The sequence below is a fragment of the Cucurbita pepo genome, chromosome LG12 (assembly GCF_002806865.2).
Source record: "Cucurbita pepo subsp. pepo cultivar mu-cu-16 chromosome LG12, ASM280686v2, whole genome shotgun sequence".
NCBI classification, from domain to species: Eukaryota; Viridiplantae; Streptophyta; class Magnoliopsida; order Cucurbitales; family Cucurbitaceae; genus Cucurbita; species Cucurbita pepo.
Window position 1 is genome coordinate 8,631,888 of NC_036649.1, and position 12,843 is coordinate 8,644,730.

At 38.7% G+C, this 12,843-nt stretch overlaps 3 protein-coding genes across 4 annotated transcripts; 2 read left to right on the forward strand and 1 right to left on the reverse strand.

Moving 5' to 3' along the window:
- Nucleotides 1-184: 184 nt before the first annotated feature.
- Nucleotides 185-2,519, reverse strand: LOC111806712 (F-box/kelch-repeat protein SKIP30-like). 2 transcript variants are annotated; one of them, XM_023692138.1, is made up of 2 exons: nucleotides 2,448-2,519; nucleotides 185-1,309 (listed from the first exon to the last, which is right to left on the reverse strand). In XM_023692138.1, exon 2 carries the CDS (start codon nucleotides 1,261-1,263, stop codon nucleotides 226-228), a length of 1,038 nt encoding a protein of 345 aa, XP_023547906.1. In that variant the 5' UTR covers nucleotides 1,264-1,309; nucleotides 2,448-2,519; the 3' UTR covers nucleotides 185-225. The 2 variants fall into 2 exon arrangements, with proteins under 2 accessions (XP_023547906.1, XP_023547905.1); XM_023692137.1 differs by having other exon boundaries at nucleotides 2,368-2,454.
- An 84-nt stretch (nucleotides 2,520-2,603) lies between these two features.
- LOC111806710 (guanine nucleotide-binding protein-like NSN1) lies at nucleotides 2,604-6,937 on the forward strand. Its single transcript, XM_023692135.1, has 10 exons — nucleotides 2,604-2,913; nucleotides 3,413-3,474; nucleotides 3,545-3,789; nucleotides 3,952-4,063; nucleotides 4,167-4,340; nucleotides 4,788-5,008; nucleotides 5,292-5,556; nucleotides 5,647-5,826; nucleotides 6,081-6,301; nucleotides 6,416-6,937. The coding sequence occupies exons 2-10, from the start codon at nucleotides 3,456-3,458 to the stop codon at nucleotides 6,713-6,715; spliced, it is 1,737 nt and encodes a 578-aa protein (XP_023547903.1). The 5' UTR covers nucleotides 2,604-2,913; nucleotides 3,413-3,455; the 3' UTR covers nucleotides 6,716-6,937.
- A 118-nt stretch (nucleotides 6,938-7,055) lies between these two features.
- On the forward strand, nucleotides 7,056-9,883 carry LOC111806711 (sucrose-binding protein-like). The gene is made up of 6 exons (XM_023692136.1): nucleotides 7,056-7,760; nucleotides 7,859-8,031; nucleotides 8,400-8,477; nucleotides 8,553-8,828; nucleotides 8,913-9,225; nucleotides 9,587-9,883. The coding sequence occupies exons 1-6, from the start codon at nucleotides 7,310-7,312 to the stop codon at nucleotides 9,739-9,741; spliced, it is 1,446 nt and encodes a 481-aa protein (XP_023547904.1). The 5' UTR covers nucleotides 7,056-7,309; the 3' UTR covers nucleotides 9,742-9,883.
- The last annotated feature ends 2,960 nt before the right edge of the window (nucleotides 9,884-12,843 follow it).

Genomic DNA, 12,843 nt, shown 5'->3' on the forward strand with positions numbered 1-12,843 from the left:
TATATATATATATATATATATATATATTTTTTTTTTTGTTTATTATTCAAATATTTGTCTCATATTTTCCTAATTGTTTATTTTTCAATTTTTATTTAGATTTCTTTTTGCGTGAGGAACCTAGTAAAAATAGTAATCAACTTCATATGTTTCAAAGGTATTCTCTAGTTAAAAAGTAGTGATCAACTCCCGAATAGTTCATATGTTCAAATTAGCATTTAAATCCTATATTCTCAACACCGTGCACCCAAGAACAGTCCCAGAGCATTGGCTCATAGGAGCAGCACAACACCAACTTGGCTTCTCATTCCTCACCTTAAGAACATGCACGTCAGATAGTTTTACAAGGTCACCATCGAAGCGTTCGGGGCGAACTACGCCTCCAATTACATACAATTCACCTCTAAACCCGACTATTGCCATACCGATCCTTTGGACAAACTGAGACGCGGAAACAACAGCCTGCACGTCTCGTTCCTCCTGCTTGAAGACAAGTCCTTGGCTCATGGTGTAGAGTGAACCTCCAACCACAGCCTTGTGGCCGGGAAGCCAGCCGTAATCCTCAACTCTCCATTTCAGCTCCAAACTGTCAAAAACTTGCACCGTGGAGACCCCCCCGTACATAATGTTCATTTTTCCTCCAATCATCAAGCCAATGCAGGTTGAATCATGGGTGTGAAGTAGATCGGGTAATGGAATCCAAACATCCTTCTCATTGTCATACATTTCTGCCTGAGAAGTTGATTTTGATATGCTGGTGAAGCCACCTGCTACTACAATTTTCCCATCCACAACACAGCAGGCAAACGTAGAACGTGGCACGAGCATTGGTGCTCGCAGGGACCACGTTCGAGTTACAGGGTCAAACGACCAGACCTCGTTGGTTGAAGAGTTGTCATCACGGTCACCGGTCACTGGATCAATAGCATCGCCACAGCCACCGAGCACAAACAGCTTTTGAGAAGTGGAGACCGCGCCAAAATTTGCAAGGTGCCTTATTTTAGAGGGAAGTTCAGGGATGGTCATCCAAAGGTTCTGAAGAGGGTCATAAAGCTGCCATGTATTATTTGGATCATAAGAACACACACATAGTAAATCCTCGGACGAACCAACTTCCTGTCGAGCTCTAAACAGTTCGGTGCTACGAATAGCTGCTTTCCAAGAGCGAGAAACGAGTTCCAACTTGGGGTGGAGATAATATGGAACAAAAGCAAGACATCTTATGGAAATTGCATCAGGTAGTCCTTCAATCAAACCAGACATGATCTTTCTTTCGTACTCGTTAGTCTTTACTCAGGAAGCAAGCTTGCTGAAACATCAAGAAATATATAAACTAAGATCATAGTTAAAAACATTAGATAGTTAACACTAAATCACAACCTTCCTCTAGTTTTAAAACATTGAAGAAGGAATGAAGGAGCTTAGATTACATACGATATTGATAAGAACTGAGGGGTCAGTCTGTGATTGTACAAAACTTAGAAAGAAACTAAATGGACTACGAGTACATCAAAGAGTACAAAACATTCTTTATAAGGGTGTAGAAACCTATTCCTAGAAGACGCGTTTTAAAAACTTTGAGGGGGAGCCCGAAAGGGAAAGCCCAAATAGGACAATATCTACTAGCGGTGGAGTTGAGCTGTTACAAATGGTATTAGAGCCAGTTACCGAACAGGTGTGCCCGCGAGGACGATGAGCCTCGAAGGGGGTGGATACAAGGCGGTGTGCCAGTAAGGACACTAGGTCCAAAGGGGTGGATTGAGGGTCCCACATCGATTAGAGAAGGGAACGAGTACCAACGAGGACGATGGGCCTAGAAGGGGGGTGGATTGTGAGATCACACATCGGTTGGGGAGGGGAACGAAACATTCTCTATAAGGGTGTGGAAACTTCTCCCTGGCATACGCGTTTTAAAAGCTTTGAGGGAGAGCTCGAAAGGGAAAACCCAAACAATACAATATTTGCTAGCGGTGAGCTTGGGCTATTACAAATAGTTATTCTGCGTGTCTCCAGGTGGTAGGAAACAAATTTCCCAAGTAGCAAAACTTAATTTGTATCTCAGAAAGAGAATCGAAGATTATATAAATGAAAGCCTCCGTTTCCCAAATCAACTCTGGGAACGTAGCCAACAAAACTATAAGCACAATCCCTTTCTTGAACCTGGGTATATGTTCATTATATGACAGTCAATTCAGGCAAATTCCAGTATATTTCAATATCAAACACAAGAACTAACGAAAGCCGCACAATCCATTCAAAGCTCAAATGAGTATTTCATACGAGATTAAAGGTAAACATGCATTACAAAATGGTTCAACAGCTCTAAATTAGGTCAAGAATAGAGAAGCAGAGCAATTTCGATTTCACCTGGGAACAAATCCAAGCAATATGAAACGACACTGGAGTCCAACGAGCTCGAGCTCGAGCTCTTTCAGAGAGATTGATACCTGAAATGGTGAGACTAGTTGCAGTATATTCACCCCCCGCGCGCGCCGAGAATGTGAGGCCATGGTTGTTCACTATAGATATTTATTAAGCTTAATATAATAATAATAAAAATTCTCCCTATTTTCTATTTACTTTTCTTACATTTTCCTCTCGTTGCAGAAGCAGTTTATTTTTTTATTTATTTGTTTTTTTTCTTTCTCTAAACCCTATTTAACTCACGGCTGGACCTCCACTCCCGCCCTAACGCCGTCTCCGACGGACGCTTCACTCTCAGCTATTGAACTATCATCCTTCCGGCGAAGTCGCTGCTGCTCCCTCCCTTTCACAGTCTCTCGCCTCTCCGAGCAAACGGAGATACTCAAGTTATTCATCTCTGTTTTTCTTTTTTCCTGAAAAGCACAGTGGTTCAGCCCCTGGCCTGTCCCGTTGGTGATATCGTACCGCCGCACATTTTCAGATTTTCAGGTTTTTATTTTTTTTATTATATATATATATATATATATATTTTTTGTATTTTGTTTGTTGGGTTAACATAAAACTAAGAGTGTATGCATCAAAGATTAGGAAAAAAATCCCGTAAATAAAAAGGATAAAAACATACTGTTCTTATCTTATATATAGAAGAGGAAGTTTAAGATGAACAAAGGAAAAAAGAAAACTCAGCTGCATTTTGATTGGCTATAAAAATTGTGAAATATTGTTTACGAAAATATTGAGATTATTATTGTGAGTTAAAAGAAAATAGCACAGTAACCAGTAAAGTGGAAACTAATATTGAGTTTGAATTTGATTGAATGGTGTTGAGTTTGCTTGAATTTAGAAGAAATATGTTGATGCAGATGAACTTTTGATTAGGCGTATGTTTGAATTTTGAATCCTGGCCTTTCTTTGTCTATTGCTTGTGATATTGCCTCATGTATTCTTCGGAAGAACATTTGTCTGAGTCATTCACTTGTGTTGACAGTGAAGGCCATTTGCACAAAGCCCTCGTCTTCTGAATCTTAAGGATGGTGAAGAGGAGCAAAAGTAAGTGGGTTCTATTTATAATTTTGGAACACACCCGGTTTTCTTCTCTAAAATGTGTTGTTTCTTGTAGAGAGTAAAAGCAAGAGGGTAACGTTAAAGAAGAAGTACAAGATCATTAGGAAGGTGAAGGAGCATCACAAGAAGAAGGCGAAGGAAGCGAAGAAGCTAAGCTTCAAGGGGAAGAGCAAAGTTGAGAAGGACCCAGGTATTCCCAATGATTGGCCCTTCAAGGAACAGGAGCTCAAAGCTCTTGAAGCTCGTCGTGCCCGTGCTCTTGATGAGATGGAACAAAAGAAAGCTGCTCGGAAGGAGAGGGTATTAAATTTATTACTTTCTATCATGGACGTTTTTAGATTTTGTATGCATATTTATATTTATGTGCCGGTGAATGCATGTATGCATGCATTTTGTTACTCCATTCATATTACATCGTTGTGTGGCAATTTACTTGTAATTTGACCGTTTAATCTTGTTCAGGCTCAAAAGAGGAAGTTGGGATTGCTAGATGATGATAATATGCCTTCTGCAGATCAAAGTTTAGTAGAGATAAAGGATGTAGACAAATCTGTAGGGTCTGCCCGGAATCGTGGTAGGCTGTTTTCTATGAAGATTTTTGGATAAAAAATGGAGTAAAAAAGTTGTGATACTCATGTCCATTGTCTTGCGTTGTGTTTCTGACTATAAATTTGCAGATAACTCAGACAGGGTTTTCTACAAGGAATTGGTCAAAGTTATTGAGGCATCAGATGTTATTTTAGAAGTTTTGGATGCACGTGATCCCCTTGGCACCCGTTGTATTGATATGGAGAAGATGGTGATGAAAGCGGGTCCTGATAAGCATCTTGTACTACTTCTGAACAAAATTGGTAAATTTTTCCCCTTGTGTAAAAATTCTACTGACTAATGAAGATGGATATAAACACAGAAAATAGATCTCATACGACACGGTTATCGCATACATTTTTTTTCAAAACTGATTTCAATGTTTTTCTTTAAAATTTCAATATTTGTTCCTAATATATGTGAATTTGCATTTCATGTTTGACTTGATGTGTCGAAAACCAGTGAAGGATGTAAGACTAAGTTTTGTGTAAAATGACTGCTTTTTTGTCACTTATAAGTTAAACTGGGTTAAGTGTTCGTGCATACTAGTTTTAACTTGCTCTTAATCAGATGAACTTAGTGACAAGCTATTAGATATCCTCTTAAAGCCGTGGATGGATTAGTCATGTGATGCTTAATAAGCTGTGTATTTATCTTCATCTGTCGCAATTATAATTTTAATGCGTATTTATATATATATTTTGTATCAGATCTTGTTCCTCGAGAGGCGGTGGAGAAGTGGCTTAATTATCTGAGAGAAGAATTGCCTGCCGTTGCTTTCAAGTGTAGCACGCAAGAACAAAGGTCCAACTTAGGTTGGAAATCTTCGAAGACATCCAAAACGAAAACGAGCAATTTGTTGCAGAGAAGTGACTGTCTTGGAGCTGAAACACTAATTAAATTGTTGAAGAATTATTCAAGAAGTTATGAGGTATTTCTACAGTTTCAACTTTCAAGAATTGAACATTCTGTTTTGTTTTATTTGGCGTTGCTTTTTGTGGATTTGAAAGCTTGATATGTTTGATCATCCCACTCTGATTTTGATGATTATTTTTTGATGTATTTGCACTGATTTGTTATATATCCTTGCTCCATGGGATTAGTTTTCTAGCATATATATTTGTTGTTCTTAAAGTCTCTCTGATCAATTACTGGAAATTTCCTTTTCAATTTTGGTTAATCGATGTGGTCCATTGTGTATTTGAATTTCGCAGATTAAAAAATCAATTACTGTGGGTGTTATTGGCTTGCCAAATGTTGGCAAAAGCAGTCTTATCAATAGTCTGAAGAGATCCCATGTTGTCAACGTTGGTGCTACGCCAGGATTAACTAGATCGATGCAAGAGGTCCATTTGGACAAGAATGTCAAATTGTTGGATTGCCCTGGTGTTGTGATGGTAAGGTCTAAGGAAAATGAGCCATCTATAGCTTTGCGGAATTGCAAAAGAATAGAGAAGTTGGAAGATCCCGTTGCTCCTGGTAAATTGATTTGCCATGTTTTTAACTCTTTTTTTTGTGGTCCTCGAGTTTTGTATTCCAAAGCTTATTTGCTACTTTTGGATATCTTAGTTAAGGAGATCTTGAAGCTTTGCCCATCCAAAACCTTGGTAACTCTGTATAAGCTTTCAAGCTTCGATACCGTCGACGATTTTCTGCAGAAGATAGCAGTTATTCGAGGCAAACTTAAGAAGGGGGGAATTGTGGATGTTGAAGCTGCTGCTAGAATTGTTCTACATGACTGGAACGAAGGTATTTCTGTTTTAAGAAAAAAAAGTCTAAACTTTCTATTGATAAATGAAAAGTGCAAAACTAGTTGCCTGCTTGCATTATTGAATGGAAGTCGTCATCAAACAAAACAAAAGAAAATGTTCCTTTTCTCTCTGTGATAAGAAATTAGCTTTGTTGCTTAGTTTAGGACAGAAGAAAATGGGTGCTTCCATACAAAGCATAAATAAGTTTTCCCGATGTTGGGCTCTTAGTATGCTGCTTGCTTGATGTCATAGGCAAAATTCCATATTACACAATGCCCCCAGTTAGGAGTCAGGTAGAACCTTCAGAGGCAAGGATTGTCTCAGAGCTTGGGAAAGAGTTCAACATTGACGAGGTTTATGGTGGCGAATCTTCATTCATTGGAAGCCTCAAATCCGTTGATGATTTCAGTTCTGTTGAAGTTCCCCCAAGTTGTCCACTGAATTTTGATGAGAATATTATGCAAGAGCCAAAGGTTCGAGATTTGCATCTTGTTCAAAGATCTGTCTTCTTATAGCCTGATCATTTTCTGTTATTTACATGTGGGGTTTAGGATTAGGACTTTATATGTTATCATTTTGCAATGTAGAATGGAAATGATCAACCATCTACACAAGACGACGAAGTCCTGGAGAATGCATCGGACAATAGCGACGACGAGTCAATGGAGCAGGAAGAAGACGATGACGAGGGCAAAACGAAAGGACAAGATGCAACTAGCAGGCAAAACGAGAAGCTGTATTCAGCAGAAGGTATTCTGAACACAAAAATGAGGAGAGCAGAGAAGAAGAGGAGAAAAAAAGCAAACAATAATAGTAAATCATCAATGTCTACAGACGCTATGGAAGATGATGATTATGACTTTAAAGTGGATTTCAAAAAGAATTAATCAATCTCCTAACAGAAAAACAACAATCATCGGTTGCCATGGAAATCAAAGCTATGAACACGGGGTGTAAATTCATAGTTTTGTGTTATGATCTTGATTTGAAGTTAAGTTTTTCATAGATTTTTCGCCCACTTAGATTTATCTTAGGAAATTTTGGCCTTTTATTCACCTGTACGTGATATAGAACCTTGGAATCAAATTATAGAATCTCATTTTTTGGCTTTGGCTGGCTCTTCCCTTCCTATTTCTTGTGTTGATTTGAAATTATAGTGAAAGGGCATGAAAAACCAAATATTATTAGAAACTTGGTGAGGACAAACGTGGAGAGTTGTGCAGATGCCACAAGGTGATGGAATCCAAATGAATCGTCCCCAGGTTTGAGTTATCCTTTTATGAATATCATGTTAGAATCACTGAAATGAAAATTAATATGAAGTTGAGCTACCTGTCTCCTCCATCCAAATCTCATTACCAAGCTTCAAGTTCCTCCATTAATGGACACGTAAACAGGACACCAGTCCTCATGCATGAGGCCACAACACCCTTCTTATAATCCCCAAACCCCCCTCCACTTTCCTTCACTTCTCAGCAACAATGGCTTCCAAAATCTACCTCCTCCTCCTACTGCTATCTGTCACCGTCGGCTGCCTCGCTTTCAAAGACCCTGAGCTGGAGCAGTGTAAGCACCAGTGCAGGGTCCAGCAGAAGTTCGGCGAGAAGCAGAAGCGCGATTGCGAGAAAATGTGCGATGAGTACCATAAGATGAAGAAGGAAAGGGAGAGAGAAGAAGGAAGGTATTACGAAAGCGAAGAAGAAAGAGAAGAAGAGTATGGAGAGAGTAATCCGTATGTGTTTGATGATGAGCATTTCGGAGAGAGGGTTGAAACAGGGGAGGGTAGAATTAGGGTTCTTCAGAGATTCACTCAGCGATCGGAGCTTCTTCGTGGGATCGATAATTATAGGGTTTCGTTGGTGGAGGCCAATCCTTCCACGTTCGTGAGTCCCTCCCATTTCGATGCTGAAATCATTCTGTTCGTCGCTGAGGGTACGCCAGTTTCTTATTTCCTTTCCTCACCACACTTTTTCATTGCTTAAACTTTTGAACCTTTTTTTTTTTATGGAGTTTGTGTTGGTTGGTTGCAGGACGAGGTACGATCACAGTGATCAAGGAAAAGAGACAAAGCTTTGATGTTGAATGTGGAGATGTTTTCAGAGTTCCATCTGGAGCTCCCTTTTACTTCATAAACAAGGACGAACATCAGAAGCTCAAGATTGTTAAGCTTCTTCAATCCACCTCTGTTCCTGGAAGTTTTGAGGTAATCCCCGAAGTCCTTTCTTTTTTCAACTCGTTTCATAAAAGAAGATAGATATCTTGATAGTTGATATAAGGAAAGTTTTGGAACGAATTATCTCAATGATCTTGACTAAGAGTATTGAACAACTCTTAGCATGCAAGTTATGAACACTATAAACACAAGAATTGCAAGCTAAAAGTCAAGATCATTGAACAACTCTTAGCATGCAAGTTATGAACACTATAAACACAAGAATTGCAAGCTAAAAGTTTAGCTTTCAACAAAGCTAAAATAGATCTAAATCATTATGGCATGATTTAGATACCTTATTTCGTATCAGGGGTCTTTTTATTTTGTTGAATTCGTCTGAGAATGAATATTTGGAGCAGATTTTCCAGCCAGGCGGTGAAAACCCAGAATCATTCTACACAGCTTTCAGCTGGGACTTGCTTGAAGCAGCCTTCAAGGTTATAAGCTGCCTAAACAGTGTGTTAGGTTTATATATACTTGTATTCCTTCTAACTTTCTTGGCTGCCAAACAGATTCCAAAAGATAAGTTGAAGAGATTTTTCGAGCAACAAAAAGAGGGGACCATAATCAAGGCTTCTAGAGAACAGATCCGATCTCTTAGCCGACCTGAAGAATTCATCCCAAGGATTTGGCCCTTCTCAGAAGGTGACACTGAGCGTCCATTCAATCTGCTCAAGCAAGATCCATGGCAGTCGAATAAGTTCGGTCGTCTCTTTGAAGCCGATCCTGGTGAGTTCCGCCAGCTTCGAGACCTCAATGTTGCTGTCGCCTTCGCCAACATGACCAAAGTATGATTTACTTCTACTTCGTAGGTTGATTCATTTGTAAGCTGCAGGTTGCTTGCTTATTTTTGCTGTGTTTTTCCATTGAAGGGTTCAATGATGACTCCTCACTATTACTCCAAAGCCACGAAGATAGCCGTGGTGGTGGACGGCGAAGGGGGGTTCCAAATGGCGTGTCCGCACCTTTCATCATCGTCTGGGGGAGGTGGCCGGTGGTCGGAGCGAGAGCATAAGCGGACGGGCGAGGGGACTTACCAAAAGATTAGAGGGCGGCTGAGACGTGGGGTGGTGTTCATAATTCCGGCAGGTCATCCTTTTTCAGTCTTTGCCTCTCCAAACCACAATCTTCAGATTGTTTGCTTTGAAGTCAATGCCTATGGCAACACCAAGTATCTTCTAGCAGGTATAAATCAATCAGATTAACAAGCTTTGAACTATATTGAAAACCTAGATGTTTACACTGTAATTGGATGTCAGATAACTAAGGTCGATTTTCGTCCCTGTTTGATGGTGGGGTCTGGCAGTCCAGCTCCCTCTCGCCTTTGCACTTGAGGGCGCAAGGAAACCTTTTGGGACAACTGAATTTGAATCCAAAATCATAGACAATTGTACATAAAATTTTGGATATTTCAGCTGGTATCATGTCAATGTCTACCCAATTCAATGTCGATCTCATACTTTCTTTCGAAGTTTCTGCTCAGCTAACATCTCACCAAGCCACATTCATTGCTAAAATCTTGAGCTGTCTATTTAAAAAATTGCAGGGAAAGATAACATAGTGAACAAGATGGAGAGCGTAGCAAGAGAGTTGGGATTCAACACACCTGGAAGAGAAGTTGAAAGAATGTTCAGACAGCAAGAAGAGGAGTTCTTCCTCCCAGGACCAAACCAACAAGAACATGAATGGACTGATGCCTGAAACTGAAGTACTGAAGAAAGAACCAAATGTAAAAATGGTGTATATATGCGGAACACTTAACTAGTTATGGCTAGGCTGTAGCGACTCAAGCTACTCCTTCCCTTGTACAGGCTTATCATAAATAAAATGAGCTTTCTTCTGCTATGGGCTTTAAGTTTACATAATACTTGTGCCGGCATTGACTGAGCCAGGAACTTAACTTTCCTAAGGGAATGGTCTCTTACCAAAGCTATTTCAAAGGCTACCACGTAGTGGAAGGGTAGGGATTTGGATGGATTCACTTCACAACGTGTGGGATTACAAATTTAGGACTATAATAATTAACACCCATATGTTTAGTTTTTAGAAGCTGACAAGACCAAGGATTTAGCTCAGTTTCTATCAGGATAGAGAGGGAAAGAGTCATCAGTATGTGAAGGAAGACAGAATCGGCCTTGGCTTCTAAGAAATGGGTTGGTTTGTATTGATGTACTTAAAATATGAATTTGTTCTATATGTTAATCTAGCTCCCCTTGTTTTGTAGGGCACCTTGGATCTTTGATGATTGATTCCATCGACCACAGTTTGGTACCATGCGGGAGCAACAAACACCATCCCAAGAAAAGAGAAAAGAAAAGGTAAAACATTGAGTCCCTGAACCAAATCGAGGACTTCCCTCGTTTGGCTCTTTATTACTCCATATGCTTAAGCTGGCAAACACAGACATGAAAACAAAGCCCCATTGATTATTTTTTTGCAGTGTTTAGGCAGGGAGTGAGGTCATTTACCCACAAAACCACATGGCCTTTTCTTTCCCAATTGGCTTCTCTGCCCTGGTTTCGTTGTTTTGACTCATAATTAGTCGTCCCCACAACCCCTCTCATCTTCTGACATCCCTTGTTTCTCAAGTTAAACCCCACTGATTGTGAATACTGATATCTACCTCTTGATATGGTTAAATTTAGCTACTCACCACCACGTCGCTGCTTAGAGGGTCGGGAGGAGGGGATGGCATTGATGATGATTGCCATTGGTGTAGTTTTGAAGCGTGCGTTAACAGTGTCAGAATTGTATCAGCAGCTGCTGCTGCTGCTGCAGCTCATTTCCATGTATACATATTGCTGCGTCTTCTGCTGTGATAAATGAGCTTTGGCTGAATCAAACTTAAGAGTAGTGAAGTGAATTCATTGGTTGTCCCAAAAAAATGTGCCTGCTGCTTTCAATGCAGCATGGCCAAAGCTAACCAACCTCCATTGTTGCCAAATTCAATAAGTTTGGAGGTGTAAGCGTTTCAGTTAGGACAGAGTTGTAGTACACTGACTGCTGTGCTTTCTCAGAATCAGACACACACACCACCCTTAACCATATAAGACTATTGCTATTTATTGGATATTTCACCCATCCCCACATTCCAATACTCTTTTAATGTGATGGGTCCTACCCGTTTTAATGTGATGGGTCCTACCCGTTAGATATTGTCCTGTTTGTGCTTTCCTTTCAAGCTATCATACGGTTCCCTTTTACCCTCTTCTAGAAGCTCTCAAGCTAAGGAATGTTTTGTTTTCCTCTCCAACTGATGTGAGACTCACATTCCGCCTCTAGAAGCCTTCGAAGTTACTTTGTTTCGTTTCCCTTTTTCAACTGATGTAAGATCTCACAATTCACCCCCTTGGGAGCCAGTGTCTTTGTTGGTGCACTATCAGGTGTCTGGCTTTGATACCATTTGTAACAATCTAAGCCTACCCTTAGCAGATATTGTTCTCTTTAGCCTTTCTCTTTTAGGCTTCCTCTTATAGTTTTAAAATGCATATGTTAGGGAGAGGTCTTTACACCCGCACAGAATGTTTCGTTTTTTTCTCCAGCCGATGTGGGATCTTACAGTATCATTGCTCTATTTATAAATTCATACCTATAACAAATGATGAAATTTGGCTTATCAAACTTTGAATGTTCTATCTATTTAGTTTTAAACTTTCCAAGCTAAACTCAACTCTTAAAAGTCGTTTTTGGTTTTTGGTTTTGAGAGAGCTCAAATATTTAAAGTTCTACAAATTTATAAATTAACTCGAAACTAAATCTTTCATTGGGATGTAAAATGACCTAAGACTTAAACTGTCGACGAAAATATAAAAATGTCGATGTTGACGATATTCACAATAATAATTTCTTTTGTTTCTTCCATTTTATGTTTCTTATCGATCGTTAATGTTAATTCATGAACACGTAGGACATGTCAAAATATAGATCATCTTTAAGTTAAAATATCATTTTTGTTCTGAACTTCAATTTAGTTTTGTTTTGTTTTTTGTTTTTGTTTTTTTTTTAGTGAAGAGTCTAATGAATAATAAAATATTTTTAAATCCAAGAGTTGAGGCATCTTACACATCGAATGACGTCATCACTTGCAGTGACAGAGTCAGCAAAATCCTTCTGACGTCATATACAGATAAATCATTTAAATATTTAATTTAATGCAGAATATTATTTATTTATTAACTCTCCATTTACACTAATAAACAATGATTAAACGTTACATAGGACATTAGGTTAGTACATACTTCTTCTATTCAAAATTTAAATGCCCATAAAATTCATGGGTTCCACACCATTCTTAATTTTTTTTTTTTTTTTTATGATAAGCACGGAATACACTTGGTACTAGATTCAGTAATAAAAAAAAGAAAAAAATTATCAAACGGAATATAAAGAACATTAGTCATATTTAATTACCTGAGTATTTTCTTTTCTTTTCTTTTTTTTAGATGACTATCTCAATATATCACTCAACGTGCACGTTTGAATACTCGTACATATCAAAATATTGGCATAACATAGTCAAAAGTTTAAAAAGAAAAAATGATTTTACATCATGGGATTCATCAAAAAGAAAAAAGAAGGTGGTGATTTGATGGATAGATGCTTTGAATTTTGGGGAATTGAACTTCTTCTTCTTCTTCATTTATCTGTTAGCTTTTGCAGCCCATTCCCTTTCTTTCTTTGCTTCATAAAATCTCGTGTTTTTGCAAACGACCTATGTTTAGAATTTATATTTAGTACGTAATTTACTAGTTACTTTTTTAAAAAAAATTACCACTATTTCTATACAGTAACCCGAGTTTTTTT

Bases quoted from the DNA above. Each gene is read 5' to 3' on its own strand.
- LOC111806712 (XM_023692138.1), bottom strand. From the start codon at position 1,263: ATGTCTGGTTTGATTGAAGGACTACCTGATGCAATTTCCATAAGATGT.
- LOC111806710 (XM_023692135.1), top strand. The intron at 3,790-3,951 runs GTATTAAATTTA...AATCTTGTTCAG, and splicing joins AAGCTGCTCGGAAGGAGAGG to GCTCAAAAGAGGAAGTTGGG. The intron at 4,341-4,787 runs GTAAATTTTTCC...ATTTTGTATCAG, and splicing joins ACTACTTCTGAACAAAATTG to ATCTTGTTCCTCGAGAGGCG.
- LOC111806711 (XM_023692136.1), top strand. From the start codon at position 7,310: ATGGCTTCCAAAATCTACCTCCTCCTCCTACTGCTATCTGTCACCGTC. The intron at 7,761-7,858 runs GTACGCCAGTTT...GGTTGGTTGCAG, and splicing joins CATTCTGTTCGTCGCTGAGG to GACGAGGTACGATCACAGTG. The intron at 8,478-8,552 runs GTTATAAGCTGC...GCTGCCAAACAG, and splicing joins TGCTTGAAGCAGCCTTCAAG to ATTCCAAAAGATAAGTTGAA.